At 44.6% G+C, this 15,215-nt stretch overlaps 1 protein-coding gene across 1 annotated transcript; it reads right to left on the bottom strand.

Annotated features, from left to right (window-relative positions):
- Positions 1 to 1,962: 1,962 nt before the first annotated feature.
- LOC8027285 (tsukushi) lies at positions 1,963 to 13,407 on the bottom strand. The gene is made up of 3 exons (XM_002407658.5): positions 13,254 to 13,407; positions 5,649 to 6,847; positions 1,963 to 2,621 (listed from the first exon to the last, which is right to left on the bottom strand). The coding sequence occupies exons 2-3, from the start codon at positions 6,830 to 6,832 to the stop codon at positions 2,360 to 2,362; spliced, it is 1,446 nt and encodes a 481-aa protein (XP_002407702.3). The 5' UTR covers positions 6,833 to 6,847; positions 13,254 to 13,407; the 3' UTR covers positions 1,963 to 2,359.
- Positions 13,408 to 15,215: the final 1,808 nt, after the last annotated feature.

Here is a 15,215-nt window from a genome sequence, read left to right as displayed (position 1 = left end):
TCATCCTTCACCCCACAAATGTTTCGAAATATCCGTTTTCTATATATCTCAGATCAAGTTCCACATCCCATCGAACAAACATGAAAGAAGCAATATTGCATATTTTATTAATTTGAGCATTTTCTACACCACAAACGATTTTCCCGAAAGCATATAAGTTGGAGATGGTTCGCGCTCCCCCGTTGCTCCGTGCCTCGTCTAAAACCGACTGCGCCAGCAAGGGAGCGAGCGGGCTCCGTGGGGGGGGGGGGGGGGTAGCTTTGCCATTTCGGGGGCGGGACCCCCCCCCTGCCTACGCCACTGCACAAATGCCATTCGTTGTAAATGACATTCGAGTTGCCCGTGTGGCACGGGTACTACAAGGATACCCTCCAAGCAGATGCTCAATTCCAAATTCGAATCCACACTCCGATTTGTTTTCTCTGCAACGAAAGCAAACGGAGTGACAAAAGCAAAACTATCCCGCTCCAAAGCATTCATCCGAGGATCCCTGAAGTTAAAGCAGCGTACAAACAAAAACATCCCAGTGGTCATTTACAGGCCTATTTACACATACTGCGATTACGTTCAAGGGTTCGGTGGTACTAAAGAGTTTGTTGTAAACGAGCTAGCGTCTTTGTGGACACCGACGACATAAGGCCTATTCACACATGGACGCTTGCCACCAAGACAACCGTGCTTCGTATACGTCTCACGCAAGGCTGCTTCTTCAGTTGGTTGCCACGTTTCATACGAATCACGGATGTCCCAGTGGCTTTCGACGTAAGCAGGCGTAAAGGCTGGTTCACACATCTGCTTGGTTGCGTTCGCACGCAACCGAAACGACCGTAACGACAAAGTCACCGAGACAAGCATTCGCCGTACACAGCATGGCAAGTGCGGTAGCTTCGCGAAGCAATCCATGAGCCACGGCTGCTGCGGTGTTTTTGTCGTTACGATCGTTTTGGTTGCATGCGAACGCAAGCGTTGCAAATGTGTGTGTAAACCAGCCTCCAGTTCTTGTAACATAACGTAGCGTAAGAAAAGGGCTGTGTGAACTGGCCTATGCGGAACGCAAGTTCGTCTGCTTCCTGCACAGGGGTTGCGATGATGTCAGAACGCCAAACTCTGATTGGGTGATTGAAAAAAAAAAAAAAAAATAGCGGGTAGACCTTAGTGCTAGTGGGTAGGCCTCAAGGCATTTAGCATTGAGGTTTACCCACTACCCTTTGAATCATAGCCAATCAGAGCTCAGCGTCGTTCTGACGTCACCGCAATTCCTACGCAAGAATCAGACGGCTTGCTCTCTGCATAATTTGCGCCAACGAGCAGCGCTTTTTCACATATTACTAATACACGGTATGCATTGAAGAGCAAAACACTTTACACTCAAGAACGGAGACTCGAATAGCACTCTCCACCATACTAGCATTATTGATGACAGCAAAACTCAAAGTAAAAAGAGGGAAAAAATTGACGATCGTTTTTTCGGTCACTTTGTGTCTCTTTAAGAACATCAAGAACGCAGAGCGAGAGCGATTAAGAAATAAGGATGTGCCGAGTTTAAAAGCGGGAGGGAGGGTGTGTGGGTGGGCGGTGAATATCACTGATTTTAGTGTAACGAGTACACCAAAATGAATTACCTCGACTTACATTTGGGTTGATTATACGGGATAGTAAAAATCACTCGTCGAATGAGCATCCCATGTTTACAGCCATTAGAAACCAAAGCATTCTAGCATTTGTAACGTGTCCCAAAGCTCCAAGTGAGCGTCCCGAACGCTTCGTCACAAGGAGGTTAAGCAGACACGAAGGAACGGTTTCAGTCTCGCAGTGACTTAGCTGAAGCAACCGGACAGGTACGTCACTGTAAGTTTACCCCGGTCTGCCTTTACGTGTCGCCTACGATCCAGCATCACGACGGTCAGCACTGCTATCTCATTCCCTACGAGTCATCGATCAATTAAATACGTCGGTTGCAAAAAAAAAAAAAAAGGTCGAACGCATTGTTGTGCACACACTCCACTCGATACATACGACCACGTCACTTGCCACGAGGCCCAAACTGTACATCGTTCAGTGCTAAACTGACAGGGCGGTGGTATCTACTTGCTCGTTAGTTTCTGCACCACGTCTGTTCAGACCACGTGATCTCGCTCTCTGCACACATTCGCAAGGCGAAGAGAGAAAAAGGGCGGGTTTCGTCTATTAAAGGCAGGCGATTGATTACACTGGCGAGCATGTAGCTTCCACCACCTTGTCAACTTAGCACTCCCACCGCGATGGTGGGTGTGTCAAATTCAATCGTTTTCTTCCGAAACCAAAGTTCAACAGAGACGGAGCTGGTCGAGTTCGTAGGAAAAAGGTGGCGGAGCTGCATTTAGTCTTCGGTTGCATATCCCAATCTCTGCTTGAGGCTCCTGTACATGTGGGGCTGGGCGCGGATCCTGAAGAACAGGAGGGTCAAAATGACCGCGGCCAGGGCGATGGTGATGGTGATAAGGAGACCCAGGGCCACCTTCATGGCTACGTTGACCTCCCTCCAGCTCGGGTGGTCCAGGGATACGCTGTCCAAGCACTGGAAGTCTCCCGGGTTCAGCTTCACGATCAGCCGCCCTTCGAGACTTTTCGGGCTGCCGCACCTGAGGAGCGGGAGAGGAAGTCGCGAGCTATTTGCCACCGAAATTAAAAGGGAGGTGTTTTTGAGGGCCCGAATTTAGTACTTTATAGATTCCCTTTCGAAAGTCACGTGCCGGTTATTCGAAGGTTGAAACCACTGCACAATGGCGGAACAAGTGCTATCGTGGAACGTGCAAGCCATTCCATGAGATAGCGGACGTCGGAGCTCGGCCTACGCTGGCGAGCCAATCGAACAGCTTGGAAGGTGCAACGTCACTGCGCTCATCACCTTTTTCTCTGAGTATGTTTTTTGCTTTCTAATCCAACCAAACGCTTAAAGTGCGTCGTGACGTTGTGGTTTTAGTCCGCCATTTTGTAGTTTCCACAGCTAGCGACAGAAGCCAGTCTTTCGGAAGGAGTTCATCATGCACAGGGAGGAAAAGTATCAACTTTTATGATTATTATAAACTATGATAAAGTATGCCGTTAGTTACGTAATCCCTTTTAGGTCAAACGGTGATTGCAGAATAAATGCACAATTTACAAAAGTACTGAGTTTTTTTTTATTACTCTAGTTTAAAAATAAATGCTGACCGTTTAAATCTTTTTTAGTAGATATTTGATAGACTTTATTTTGCCAAGATGGTAATATGAACATGTTTGGTGACATAAATAGGGTGCCCCCAAAAATGTTACAGTATGTTTTTCACCGCAAAAATAAATTGCGCATCGCCGAACGCTTCATCTCTGCCCGAATGTAGCGCTCGGTCCGGACCAAATGCCAAAGTTTCAGAGTTTGCCGGTTTTGTGAAATTTTCACTAGAAAAATGACGGCCGGCGATCGAAGCCCGCGAATAAGATTCAACAGGGCACGAAACTTCGGAGGAAGAGAAAAGTAGTAGAACAAAAGGTCGCTTTTTTTTTTCCTCCGACGTTTTGTGCGCTAATCTTAGTCATGTACCAACTAGCTCAAATTACCTCTTTACTACAGCCCGCGAATCATTAAGCTGACTGCCGTCGGCTACCTGAAATAGGACCCATTTTAAATTGAAACTTTCAGAAAATTGCTTTTAACTTATGAACCAGGTAACGGCAAGCCATCTGAAGCCTTGGAATCTGGTCCGGACTGATAGTGGTACATTTGGGTAAAAATCGAGCGTTTGCCGATGCTAATTTTTGTTCGCAGTGCACTGTAAATGTTTTTTGGGTTCACATTGTATGAGTTGTGGTAGCCGCTCCGGGGCTTTTTATCTACCTCATTTACAGTATGACCAGCATTAATGGCGTTCCGTTTCGGGTGATAATTTCGCATGGCGCAGTACTGCAAGCAGTTTAAGAGTTTTTTTATTTCGCTAGAGACCATGCTTCTTTAACAACTGCTTTGAGACGCCGAAATTTCTATCACCTTCGGTTGGTAGCAAGGCCGGAATTCACCAACTCTCGCTATTTACGTCTCTGTGTTTGTACACAAAGTTGGTGACCCCTTGGATAGGTCAGATTCACTGCGTTCTTACGAAGCCACAGCTTTTTAATATAGTGTACATGCGTACAAATAGGCAAGCGGGACGACGAATGCAAGAAGAGGGGTCGTTGTGGCAGAGCGAGGATCTTTTCAAAGTTACGCCGTAATTCACGATCGTTTCATCTTATTGCTGATATTGGGCCCCCTCCAAACTCGAATATGCGTTGTAATTTGCTGCTTTCGTTCCATTTTAGGGGCTCCACTTGATTCATTAGTAGCACTGCTGCAAAGCTTTTAAAGCTATATATAGATATGCACAGTGCAGCCACTAGTTGACTCGTTTCAAATCGCAAATACGTTTCTTAATGTTCCTAAGCATGGCGACAAAACTATAAACTTAAATTTTCTCTAGTGTTCTACAACTCGCATAAAAAAAGAGTTTTAATACTTTCAGGTGCTAACATCTAAGTAAAGGTGCGTATAGCCCACTCAATTCTGTATGTTGTCTAAATATGGGCTGACTGGATCATTTCATTTATCTTTCCGTAGATTCTCATAAAAATTTGCAAGTGACTTAAGCATTCAGGCGGCTTATCCCTGATGATGTCTTTTTAGTCTGCGGCAGAAAAAAAAACAACGAAACTTTTACCCAATTGTCATTAAATAAAGCTGCATGTGTACGCAACATCGTTCCCTTTATGGTGCATCGTGAAGTAGCGCGTGTGCCTATCTATTTATAGGTATTTTGGGGGGCTCATAGGTACTGGCCTCTAAATAAATTAAATAATGTTTGCACCAAGACGATAAATATCTGAATCTAGATGGATACATCAAATTAATTTGTTTGTTTTCGAAACGTCTTTGGATGGCCAAATGTGCACGTCAAGAAGGCGCCAGTGCTTCTTGTTTTTCGTCGTGTCATTTCTACTTTAAATAGTGACAAAATAAAGCAGCAAAACACCTCAAAAAATTTACTAAAAAAAGGATCTTTTTTTTTTGTTGAGGAAGAAGTTTGCAAGACTGGGTAGGGAGCCGCGTCTTCATAATTTATATTTGATATTTAATTTTTAATAACGCAATTTAAAGATGCTTTCTTTTTAACAACCAAAACTTCATAAAAGTTACTTCATACAAAACTTCCCCAACTGGTCAAAGCTGAAAAAAAAAATGATATCAGAGGTCAAGCGAAACAAATAAGGTCGACAAAAAAAAGAACAGCAAAAAAATAAAAAAAGCAAACAAGAAAAAACACAAATTTCTGAAGGAGTTAAGTGTCCTAACGAAGCGTCGGTGCCCACTCTGAAGCTTCTAGGAGACATTAATTTATCATCCGTCTGTTATCTACAGAAACACTCGTGAAATATTATTATGAGCATTGCAAAGTTTCAATATTTTTTGCAACGTCAATTAAATGATAACTAGTATTATGATTCCTAAGTATCGTTATGTTTATGCCAATAAATACTAAAATGTTCTGCACAATGACGGCGGCCACTGTTGGACCGCAGTCCTGATGAGCGCATGCCCATGCAACATTCGGTGAACATTCAGGGACATGTCGGCTATAAAAAAATGAGGGCAAGCTCACCTCAGTTTTCCGTCCAGTGCATCTCTTCGCACGATGTGCGGCATCCACTCGAGCAAGCAGTCGCACCTCCAGTTGTTCTCGCCGAAATCCACTTTGTTCACGTAGTCCCAGTTGAGGAGGAACTGAGACAGTGTCTCCAGGGCCGTCTGACGCGCGTAGAACTCGTCCAGCTCAATCTTGGCATCCGAAGAGTTGAGCGCGAAGGCTTTCGCGTCTATTCTGGCAAGCATGTGACTGAAGCTGAAGTCCACGATCTTCAGACTCGCCACGTCGCCGAAGGCGTGGGCTTCGACGCTGACCAAGTCGACCATGTACCTCAGGATGAGGCTCCTCAGCGACGTCAGGTTGTAAAAGCTGTACGGTGGGATCGTTCGAATCGGGTTCCGGCTCAGGTCCAGGTAACTTAACTGACTCAGCTTGTGAAGGCCCTTGAGCGGCACGTTCTGGAACCCGTTGCCGCTGATGTCCAGCCACTTTAAGTTAGTCAGGCTGTCGAAATCGGTCTTCCTGAAGCTCGTGATGCCGGTGCTTTGAATGTTGAGCTTGTTGAGGGATGTCAGCTTGCTGAACGCGTTTCCGTTGAATTCGAGCAGCGGGTTGTGTGCCAAGTTGAGCTCGTTGAGGTTCTCGAGGTAGTCGAAATCTTTGGGGTACAAGGAAGACAGCCTGTTGTAGCTGAGGTCGAGAGACTGCAGCTGGCCAAGTCCTCTGAAGACTTGCTCGTCCAGAGACGTCAGCCTGTTGTGAGACAACGATAGTCTGTTGAGCTGCGTGAACATCTGGAACGACGTGATGGCCACGAAGTCGATGGGATTGTGGGACAGATCTAGTACGTGCAGTCCAGGCCCGGCGTAGAAGTACGTGTCGAAGATCTTGGAAAGATTATTTCCGGACAAGCTGATTTCGTAAACTTCACGAGGCAGCGCGAGCCGGTTCAGTATGCTGATCTTTCTGTAAGAGCAGTCGATCTTCTTCGGTGGCTCTCCTTTATAGCAACCACACTGGTAGGAAGTGCACATATTTCCCGGGGTCGTAAGAAACGGGCCCGGAGTGCTCTGAGTTACAGTGTTGTTAACGTCTTGGGATTTTGCACCAGTCAGCAAATCGGTCAAAATGTTGCCCCGAACACCGGAAAAAAGAACGAGGCTCCATAACGTGGCGCCTGTTACCCAAGTAGACATCATGACGAAAAATGTATTCTGAAAAAAAAAAGAGAAAATATTGTGTGTCAGGCTAGACACGAAACAAAACTCGAGGAGAGTAAATTATGTTTTCATGTAGATATTATGATAGTTTTTACTGCGAACATCTGTTTAGCTGTGAGAAATAAATTTAAACTTGTCTCTATCAGTCTGATTAACCTGGGAAGCACAGAATGCGTTTTGCATGCATTATGATTTGTTTTGCTCGGTTTCGGGAAGCTTTGTTTGTTTCGGATGCGATGCACGCATGAGACAGTTATGTGCTTCTCGGGGTTATCAAAATTATCGAGGAAATTTTATATTTATTCAGGAATGGTGCGTGTGAGGAACATGCTTTAATGAGAAGTTTCCGCGGATTCTGCTTCTCCTGAGAGTGCGCGCAACTGTTTGAGCTTCCAATGTTCTTGCATTGTGGTAGCTGAAGTAGTAGCGAGGGAAGGAGGTTTAAAGCACTCGCTACTCCATCTATTGACTACCTTGTTGCTATTTCTTGACGCGTTATGATTTCTCCCGTGACGTCGGTGGATCGTGTGAGAGCTGCGCTCCTGATTCGAAAGCCGGCGCACGCCGACGGTCGCCTGTTCCCGCAAGCGTCCGTGAGTAACACTAGGTTCTGCTGATTGAGTGCCCATTAAAGTCCTTCTTGTAGCACTAAGCAAAGGCATCGGGCTGCGAATCGCATGGTCTGGAGTACGATTCCCATTGGGCCGGTTGGTAAATTTAGTACAAATAATTACGTCATAATGAATCGTACGAGTACGTATGCTTAATTATGACTAAAACATGCATTTTCTTTGAATGTTTATGCATCGCCTGCTATGGGGCTGGGTATGCTTTAGGTTGCCCTGGTCTGCGTGTAACGCTTTTTCGTCACACTCGAGTGTATCGCTTTTCGGATGAACCCTAATCGAGAAACACATCGTTTTAATATTCGGGATTTCCGGGAACTTGAGTGCCATAACACAATTTTTGAAAGAAAAAAACAAAAACCAAGAAAGATCGTGTTCAAGGATCTCCGCATTCCACAATGCGTGCTCTGGGGTGCAATAAGCATTGCTCGCAATCGCGACCGAACTCTTTTCTGATTTGTTCTTGCAGATTCATGTTTTAGTCGCCGAATTAAATAAATACTTTTACCCAATCATAAATACCAACTTCACCTATACCTATATGTTTGTTCTATGAATTGAACCTGCGGCTACATTAAGCCACAAGGGTACAAAGCCAATATGTAACGGCTGTTTATTTTCTGCCATATAAACTGTTCAGAACATCGAGCGGTTAAGTCATGGCGCCATGAAAAGAGAAAGGAGAACGTTTCATTAAAAAGTTCCCGAAAGTAAGCTTTCAACCTAGGTTTCTGTGGCCGTAGGGAGCAACTGCGAGCTGATAGCTTTAGTAGGTACTCCCATCTATGCGAGCACTTGCGCAGCCCGTACACATGGCATTCTTGACTAGCGATATGGTAGTTTACTCAGTCTGTCATGTGATAAGTACAATCCAATGGTGCGACTCGCCGTTTCCACAAGTAAGGTAAACTCCAAACACATCAACATTAGAATAGCACCTGACAGGAGTCCTTCTGTGGAACTCTGCATAGGCGGTTACAGACAGGGTGCTCTGACAGCTGCCGTGACTCTGCTCGCGTGGGAATGTACGTATGATCGCAGAATTGTCAAAGTTTCACTTGCATGCACGATAACCGTTCAATTAAAGTCGACCTGGTTGGTGCCATTATTAGCGCTCATGCGTAAGGGCTGTAATTAACTCGCTTTTTATTGTGACATACACGTACCACTCTGTTTGACCTTTCATAAAAAGAATGCACTGGTAAACATATTTTACCACTTAAAAGGTTTACATTGAACAATTTTTTAACCTTCGCTCAATAACGATCGATTTTTTTTTATGGTCATACCATACGGAGCGTGCACTAATTCTCTCCGTCCTCAGGTAAGAAAAGCGAGCAGCGTTTATCTATTTAACTCGCAGCCAGAATAAGAGGCCGCGTGATTTAGTGCCAGCTATATTCGGCCAAATCAATCTTACTTCGGTCAAACTGTGGCCTGCTGTACCTTGTAGTTAAAAAAAAGTAGTATAAGGTTTTCTCATATTCATTCGCTGAGGCTACGAAAGCAGAGGGCTCGAAATGTAACCCGAATGTTGTTAGAGCTAGGCGAGTCTCGTCACCCGAGTAACTGGACACAGACTTCAAGTCGAACGATCCCCGAAGCACTGACTGTATCTGATCCCAAGCTAAGCGCTGACGCAGTCCCACCGTGCGCAGTCCTTCCTTCCAGCGCAAGAAATGCATTAGGGCTACTCTGGTTTGATCCCAAGGACGTCGATGCCCTGATCACTATACGGTTCGTTCTGCATGAACCATGAAGTGTTTGGAAGGAGACGGAGAGGAATAGTTTAATTCTGCTTGCGAAAATTCAGGACACCTACGCTTCTGACTCACTAGCGTTATATATTTGTATACATGTGTCAGAATTGTGTTAATATGCACGTGTAAAATGGATAAAGCTAAAAATAAATATTTTTTTACTCCTTAAAAATTAAAGAAAACGACTCTCACGTGTATGATAAGACACCGAGGAGTGAATGTTCATTATACAGTCACTTAAGTGTCTCCGAGTGTTTCATGAAACGTGGAGAGGTTGCTTAAACTTCCGTTGTGGCCCTAAAAAAGGAAGCGGGTGGTATTCAGAACCTTCGAAGTAAGATAAATTAGAAAGGTGAAAGATAAGGGATAAGCAAGGCCTTAACATAAGCTAGCAACGATGGACTCATAACTGGGAATTATTTTTTTTTCGCAATAGGGGGCGGGTAAACATTTCGCACATGGCAGGCAACTCTCCTTTTCTGCTGACATGACTCTCTGTGTCAGAACTCTTGGCAGCTCCACAGAAAACCTGACACGCCGTTACAACCTGAGCCGCCACATTTTGACGGTTGTATAGGCTCAGCCAACATGTTAGTCATCACAGAGAATATAATATATGGCAAGCCAAAGCGTTGTTTTTCTATATTTTTCACGACTAATATTGTGTCCTCAACGGGTATGAAGGCTTAAACTTAGTAAAAAACAAACACAAAAAACAAAACAAAAAACAACAACAACAATGAAAACGCAGTAAGCCCCTGCTTCCTTTTAACTTTGACTTTACTGCTATATAGATTTCACTATCATTGTTTTGCTCTAAATTGCGTTCATGCGAAATTCAATATTCGGAACATACACGTTCAGACAGAAGTATGAAAAGAAAGTTCAGCACCGTGAGCGTGCTAGAAGCTTACCACACACTGTAGGGAATTGCACTATGCTCACTACAGTTTGTCTCAGCCTGCGATGAACTGCAGTCAAAGCTATGAACCGCCGGGTCCAGTCAAAAGCCAATCTCGGCGTGTTATCAGTGCACGGTTATTTGATATGCACGTTAATTGGAGCAGTATACCACGTGGTTTCTAATTTGCTCGTGATAGAACCTGGCGGCCCGTCTCTTGGCTGTTGTCCATCGCACGGTAGGACGAAGACTAAAACAGCCTAAAGTTTGAACGTTCAATTTAGATTCGCTATAGGTTCCGATTTAAATATGAAATATGTTCGGCTTAAATAAAATACAATAACACAGCTCCACACGAACCTTTATTACATATATATATTAATTTAGATGTCCATTACAAATGAGGGAATGAGGTTTTAGCGAACAACGGTCATTTGAGCGAACTGACGTTTCAGTAAAGCTTTAACCCCCCCCCCCCCCCCCCCCTCCCCCGCCCCCTGCGTTTACTCCACCCGTGAACGCCGCTTCGCGGCGGCCGACCATTCGCTAAAGTGTCTGTCTTTCGAGGATGAGTCGGGCGTTCACTAAAACATCGTTGGATGAGGTGAGTGCCACCCTTTGTTTAGAGTGTCAGGTAGTTCTGGTGGTGTTTCTTTTTAAATTGTGTAGACAAAATTCGCTTGACCGATAACTTTTGTAACTTAATTATCTTGTATGTTCAATATGCAAAACTATCAATGTCCAATTCGCGTTACCGGTGCTCAGACGCGCTCGTGTAACTTAGCAAGAGATGGCCGACAGCTCACGACTAAGTATTGCATGTACTGTAGACTGGAGGAGCGTAGTTTAGGACAACTTCGCGCCGTTGATGGCAACCTCATAGATAGCGAAAACAAAAGCTAAGAAACGAGCAGTACGTGTTGCCATAGATATTTTTTTCTTGTACACTACGCGCGCTTTCGTTGTTCATGTGGGGACTATAATGTGTTGTGCATTCCGTTGTTTATGTGGGGACTATAATGAGTACAGGAAATAAGGGAGGTTCCGAATAACAAGTTGCTCTTGTTTCAGCAGCTGCCATTTTTATTCATAGCATTAGCACATTCGAGAATAACAGTATACTATCGCAATCACACTTAATATAATCCGGAAAGAAAGCGAACTTTCTAGCTTCGATCTCTGAATCGAACATTTGACTCTGCCGGTGCAATCTAAATACTTTGACGCACTAGCCACTGTGCAAGAGATACTTTAGATGTACCGGCTTTTTTACAGAGCCTCCTGCAGCTTAGATAGCAAAAAAAAAAAAAAAATACCGCCCGTATCAAAAGGATCTTTGTTTTTGGAGCAAATAGGTTTGATGCTGGCAATACGCTAAAGTGCTAGAGTGCTTGCTCGGGGCTAGCAACAATCTGGCTCTCGCTTGTTTTTCGTATCTCCAATATTGCCTCCAGGTCGCGAAAGACAAGTTCAGTGAGCCTTTCGATACAGGGGTTCCCTTACCGGAGTAGCCTGTTCGAGCTTGGGGATCGGACTAAGTGCTCTCTTTCAATCAATACTTTTCTCTCTCTCTCTCTTTATATCTATACGATACGGATACTTTACATGGCTTTGACGTGACGTCATCAACCCGTGCTGGTGGTCGTTCTGCGTCATTCCTACTTCATCTTGGCGAGAAAAACTACATCGGTGGATCGAAATGCATGCTTCAGAGGCCACCCTATCAGCAGCAAAGCAACCACAATGAAAGCTAATATGACGTCAATGCAAGCTACATATATTGTGTACACTCCGAGTCGCCTCCCTCTTGTCACTTCGGAAAAAAAAGGGAAAATAACGCGTACGCAGCTTCGATGGGTGCCCAAGAAGATAAGTGCAAGGAAGTATAAATATGTTGAGAATAGCAAAAGATGTTGGTAGAATTACGAAGTGTTTATTAAGTATAATAATTTTAATGATGTGCTTAAAGGAGCTGTGCAACGATATTCAGTTGGAATGTTTTTCACTATACACGAGCTTACTGGCACTAGTAGGAGTCAAGAATGTTCGCACGGAACTCCGCTGGCCAAGAAACTCCTTTGTTGCGGTGTAATTTCAAAGGCAAAAGCGATCCTTTTCATTCACTCTCTCCTTTGCAAAATGTCATGACGTAACGTGGGATCGCAGTACACCCATATGACGATATTTGAAGGCTGTTCATAGATTGAACCCGAGCATTGAGTGGGCACTCGATTTGGGCTCGTGATAATTACTAGCTCGAGAAGCATTCGGGTAGTGGCCCGTGTCCAATCGCTGCAACGACGACAATAGCCGAGCAATAACAATATCTGGAACTCAGCGCGTGCCCTGTGCTTTGCCAACCCCAGCGCGAGGCTATGATCTACATTGGCGGCATATAATCGGCTCCAGATCACGTGACCGCTTGTTCTGGCTGCGATTTGAGGGGGTGAACGCTGCTCGTTTTTCTTTAATTTGTTTCTGGGACTTCTATTGCGTGGGGTGAAAAACGAACGCGTGTTTCATATGTCATTAGTGTCAGGGATCCGTTCTAAGCGGTATTTGCGCAAAGTACAAACATTGTTGCATCGCCCCTTTAAGTGGTGTAGTACGAGTGCCAGCACACACTCAACGTCTAAGGTTGTCGATACTGTCAGTACATGCAAACAGGACAACACTTAATTTACGCAGTTTTGTGAAGCTTTACAAGAGGTGTGGGTGCGAGCATTCAACTTTAGTGAACGTTTTCTGCGATTCAGCGCCCGTAGAAATAAAGAACGTTCGAGAAACTACGCCCTCGCGCTTGCGACTTTGATAGGACTATTATTCACCGGACGACATATCTTTGTGTTGCTGTTGAGTGCGTTCTGAAATGCAGTTTCCAACCCTTTCCAACCCACTTATGAAACCTGTTTCCTTTATTTTTTTAAAGACGAAAAGTTCGATAGCACAGCTCTAGCTATTGATCACACATAAATCCCCTTCTCTATTTACAGTCATATATACAAGGAACTTCGCATCCATGTTTACACAATAACAGCAAAAGTTACGAGCAAAATGTTCTGTTTTTTGTTTAATATGTTAGTACTGAAAAGCGAGGCCTCGACATCACTCACCTGGCCGGACGTCGACTGCAACGGTCCTTGCCTTGACGAACGGCGAGGCGTTGCGAGCGAGCGATAACGCCAGGAGGGTATAATTTGATCTTTAGACTGGCATACGATAGGCCTCCGCGTTCGCCATGACAACCGCCTCAGATTAGGTTACAGCGCCGCCGGCAGGGTGGAAGCGGTGGAAGCGGCAAGAAGGACGAAGCCCCAGTGGCAGCGTAGAAAGTTGTGCGTAGATCACAGTCACGAGCGAAGATCCAACTCCGAGGCATCGGGAAGAAGATCACACTTCTCCGTGTAACAAACTGTCAACAAGAGGTCCCGAATCGACATCGTTTGTACAAAATGGTTACTAACTCTTAATATTTGGAAACGCACTCGCTTTTTTGACACTAGTTACTTATTTTAGCTAGTGGATTTACCTCCGTTTACCTTTTTTATGACTTTTCTTGCACTTTTCCTGTTTTTTGTCCTTCATTTTCTTGAGGGAAGACTATGTATTGTTATTTTAATCGCTTTATTTTATTTATTTATTTATTTATACAGATTTTTGTGAAAGTCATCATGTAAACGGGTTGGAGGTAATGCAAGACTCTCATGATTGGTTAAAAAGAAACTTAAGAAAGAAATTTAAGATTTGTTATGCAACAAATCTTAAATTACTATAAACACGAAATAAAAAGCTCGTTATTTGCACGTTCGCCCCTCATGTTCCGCACACGCACGACCGGAACAAGTGAATATTTGTTTTGTTAATGTGGAAGCCGTGGCTGCCCGTTGTTACACATGGCTCAAATTGCAACTTGTACGCTAACATTAGGGGCTTATCCAGGGTCGTCAGTCTAACGTTTTGTCATCAAATCCCTAGGATAGGTTTCGGGGGGTGGGGCTTGACTATCATGTGTTTTCTGTCCTTTGTGTAGGAAACTCTTGAAAAAAGATGCAAAGCAAAGCCATTTATTTATTTTTTTTTTGGAGGGGGGGGGGGGGGAGGGGGGGTAGGGGGGGGGGGGTGGGGGAGTGTTTAAATTGCTGCGCTATAGTTCTCACTCTGCTCTTGCGCTTTACTAAACAACGTCTCATCTATGTTGTGTTTTGTTATAGAAAATATCTGCGATCATAGCCAGTTTACTGAGGCATTTCATGTAGCCACGTAACATACAAAAAAGAGTGACACCACCTTTCACGTCTTCTGTACTCGTTTTCACCTCAAGAACCAGAGTAAAAAGAGTCCGGTTCCTCTCGGAGCATTAATAATTTCCCCCTTTATGTAGAGAATTAAGATATATGTGGGTGCATTTTAGATCATATATACCTTAAGTTGTCAAAACGTACACGTTTCAAACGACAACGGCATCGCTTCTTCCTCAGACAACCAAATCTTGTAAGAAATATACTTCGCGCGGCATATGAACGATACACAAAGCTTCCTCTTTTCTTGAGGTGAAAACAACTATACACGAACTCAACTCTGTGACGTCAAGGCGCGGTGGTGGCGCGTCGGTCGCACTTCCGGTCTCGGGCTGTGGGCAGAAGCCCCCATGCCAGACGTGTATTCCTGCGTTGTTTTGAAAGGAACCAGACAAAAACCTGCCCTCTCGTGTAAACGCCGCGACTGGGGCCGTACCAAAAGGGTCAAGAAAGGTTTGAAGGTCAGTTTTCACGTGCTCGGTTCGTCCGAGAATCTGAATTAATCTGGATATGCGCGGTGAAAAGGGAAAAGCAGACGCCGTCGGACAACGATTGCTTGGGCGGGAAGCACTTTGGGTTGAATTTACGGATACTTGTGGTCATCAAATTTATTTGTTTCGTTCAACATGAACGCCAGAAAACCGTCAAGTTGTGCAGACCACCTGCGAACTACATTCGGTGCGTCTTCAAGTTCAAACGGCCGCCTGATCGTTCGAACTCGCGTCTGCTCTTTCAAACGTTTCTGCTTGTCGTCCGCTCTCTTACCGTTCATTCACA

Source organism: Ixodes scapularis, unplaced genomic scaffold (genome assembly GCF_016920785.2).
Source record: "Ixodes scapularis isolate PalLabHiFi unplaced genomic scaffold, ASM1692078v2 PGA_scaffold0__279_contigs__length_252992795, whole genome shotgun sequence".
NCBI lineage: Eukaryota > Metazoa > Arthropoda > Arachnida > Ixodida > Ixodidae > Ixodes > Ixodes scapularis.
The sequence above is the reverse complement of the archived record's forward strand: the minus strand, read 5'-3'. Positions and strand labels throughout refer to the sequence as shown.

Coding starts and splice junctions, on each gene's coding strand:
- LOC8027285 (XM_002407658.5), bottom strand. CDS start 6,832: ATGATGTCTACTTGGGTAACAGGCGCCACGTTATGGAGCCTCGTTCTT. Junction 2,622..5,648: donor GCACTGGACGGAAAACTGAG/GTGAGCTTGCCC, acceptor CCCGCTCCTCAG/GTGCGGCAGCCCGAAAAGTC.